A 2578-nucleotide genomic window follows, 5' to 3' on the forward strand; every position below is an offset into this window, starting at 1 on the left:
CATGACTTTATTTTTGGAAGATAAATAATAATAAATTTATGATATTTTTATTAGACCAGCAAGTTTCGTTTTATAATTTTTCTTCTATTGAAAATTTGTTATTTACCATGCTTTACAGCAAGTTTCATTATATAGCCTTTTATTTTATTGGATATTTTCCCAAAAAAGTTTTTTAGATTTTTTTTTAAGAAAACTAAAGATTTCTTGTTGAATAGTTGTTGTATTGTTATGTGTATAGTTCTTAGAAAAGGTCTGAGCACCTCGCTATACTAATAATCATCTCTTTTGATTTTAAAAATATAAAGAATTATACTTAATTTCTACTTTTACTGTCATAATTTATTTTAAAAGTACTCATGATTATGATGTAGTAAAAAAAATTAATTTTTTTGATGATTTTAGGATGTATTGGTATAAAAAAATAAATTCTAAGAATTGAACAAAGTATTATTTTAATATATTTTTAAATAAAATTATTTTAAAAGATAATCATTTACAAGAAAATGGGAAATGGAGATTGCTCTTGTTTGAAGAGGATAAAACACCAATATTTCCGAAAAATGAGAAAGAAAGAGAAAAATGTAGCAAGAATTTAATTTTTAAATATATACACATTAGGAACACAATTTTTAAACCATATCAACCGTGTTGATTTCACAAGACATCAATAATACAGTAATATGTTTTGAAAATTCATTGAAGGTGAATAGTTCGTAATTTTTTTTTTTGATATCTCAGAAGTACCCACCCACTATCACATATCTCATCAGCTTAAATTAAAATTAAAATCACAAATACTAATTTTGTTATCATATCAAAATAAATATAATTTATATTTTACATCTTGGTTTTGATGACTGTTGGAAAAAAAACTCAGGCATAGAAAAAGAAAGAGGACAGCAAAGTCAAAGGGTCAAACTTCAAAGCCGCATGGGCACTCACTGCCATAATTAAACTAGCAAGCTTAAGTGGTAATTAAATATAGCATTAGTTAATTAAAACACCCCACGAGTTCCAATTGCGGCTTGCTCTCTTCTCTAACTATTTCTCTAATAATTTCAAACCCATCAATGCATCTATAAAACCCCCCACCTTCTCTGTCTTGCTGAATAATCCATCTCTCTCTCTCTCTTTCTCTCTAAAAATCCTCTCTAAAGTAAACCTTTCTTTCTTTCAATCAATTAGTTTCTCCAATTACGGGAAATACATGTCGATGATGGATGTTAAAGGCAACAGCAACAGCTCCTCCTCCACCACACAAAGTGATGAGGAGATGATGGGCGACTTAAGAAGAGGTCCATGGACTGTTGAAGAAGACTTCAAGCTTATCAATTACATTGCTACTCATGGCGAGGGACGCTGGAATTCTCTGGCTCGTTGTGCAGGTAAACTATAGGTTTCTCTCCGTCCCGTCTCTCTCTCTCTCTAACACCCCTTTCCAATCAAAATATCAATAGCTCCAATATAGATGGCAAAGAGCCGAACAAAGTGATGAAGAGATGATGGCTGACTTAAGAAGAGGTCCATGGACTGTTGAAGAAGACTTCAAGCTTATCGATTACATTGCTACTCATGGCGAGGGACGCTGGAATTCTCTGGCTCGTTGTGCAGGTAAACTATAGGTTTCTCTCCGTCCCGTCTCTCTCTCTCTCTAACACCCCTTTCCAATCAAAATATCAATAGCTCCAATATAGATGGCAAAGAGCCGAAGAACAACTTGACCAACATGTCTCAATTTGTTTTTGTCGTGGTTCTATATACCTTCATAATCTTCAATGGGTCTTCCTTGTATACTTCAAATAAATGCCAAAATCTTAGAACTCTCCTTTCAATATATATATTTCGTTGATGAGAAACTTCGTAGCTAGGTTCCTATGTGGGAATTTGATGATGTGAATTATTCTTACAAGAATGAGATAATATTGCGATAGATGATTGTTCTTTACAGCCGTACAGCTTTATATCAAGACAACTCTATCGAAAAGTTTGTGAAAAAGCACATCAACTATAAAAAGTAGTACTAGTATAGAGCGAAAATGCTCCGTTTTCTTTTCCAATTATTTGTTCTCTTAATAACTTTACCAAACCCAACTCGATGAAACAGGCCTCAAACGAACTGGAAAGAGTTGCAGATTAAGATGGCTCAACTATCTAAGGCCTGATGTTCGACGTGGAAACATTACTCTTGAAGAACAACTCATGATCCTTGAACTTCATTCTCGATGGGGCAATCGGTATGCAATACTACCACACACGCTCTAATTATACTAATTAGCAAATGTCATTTCATTACAAGAATGTTTCTGCTTTTATTAATTACTCTTAATCTTAGCCGTAACAAGTAATAATAACATAGCTATTTAATTTTGAACAATTTGCAGATGGTCTAAAATTGCACAACACTTGCCAGGGAGAACCGACAATGAAATCAAGAACTACTGGAGAACCCGAGTACAAAAGCACGCGAAACAGCTTAAATGCGACGTAAATAGCAAGCAATTCAAGGACACCATGAGATACCTATGGATGCCTAGGTTAATTGAAAGAATTCAAGCTGCGGCAGCCTCCCCTGCCACCA

At 33.6% G+C, this 2578-nt stretch overlaps 1 protein-coding gene across 1 annotated transcript in view; it reads left to right on the forward strand.

The window, feature by feature from the left end:
* The first annotated feature begins 1094 nt into the window (after positions 1 to 1094).
* Positions 1095 to 2578, forward strand: part of LOC105128120 (transcription factor MYB108-like) — a 2233-nt gene continuing 749 nt past the window's right edge. The window contains exons 1-3 of the mRNA XM_011029642.1: positions 1095 to 1385; positions 2105 to 2234; positions 2382 to 2577. Of these exons, the coding sequence (XP_011027944.1) occupies positions 1208 to 1385; positions 2105 to 2234; positions 2382 to 2577 (504 nt within the window). The 5' untranslated portion in view covers positions 1095 to 1207. The remainder of the gene's footprint in view (positions 1386 to 2104; positions 2235 to 2381; position 2578) is intronic.

Source organism: Populus euphratica, unplaced genomic scaffold, assembly GCF_000495115.2.
Source record: "Populus euphratica unplaced genomic scaffold, PopEup_1.0 scaffold1.1, whole genome shotgun sequence".
Taxonomy (NCBI): domain Eukaryota; kingdom Viridiplantae; phylum Streptophyta; class Magnoliopsida; order Malpighiales; family Salicaceae; genus Populus; species Populus euphratica.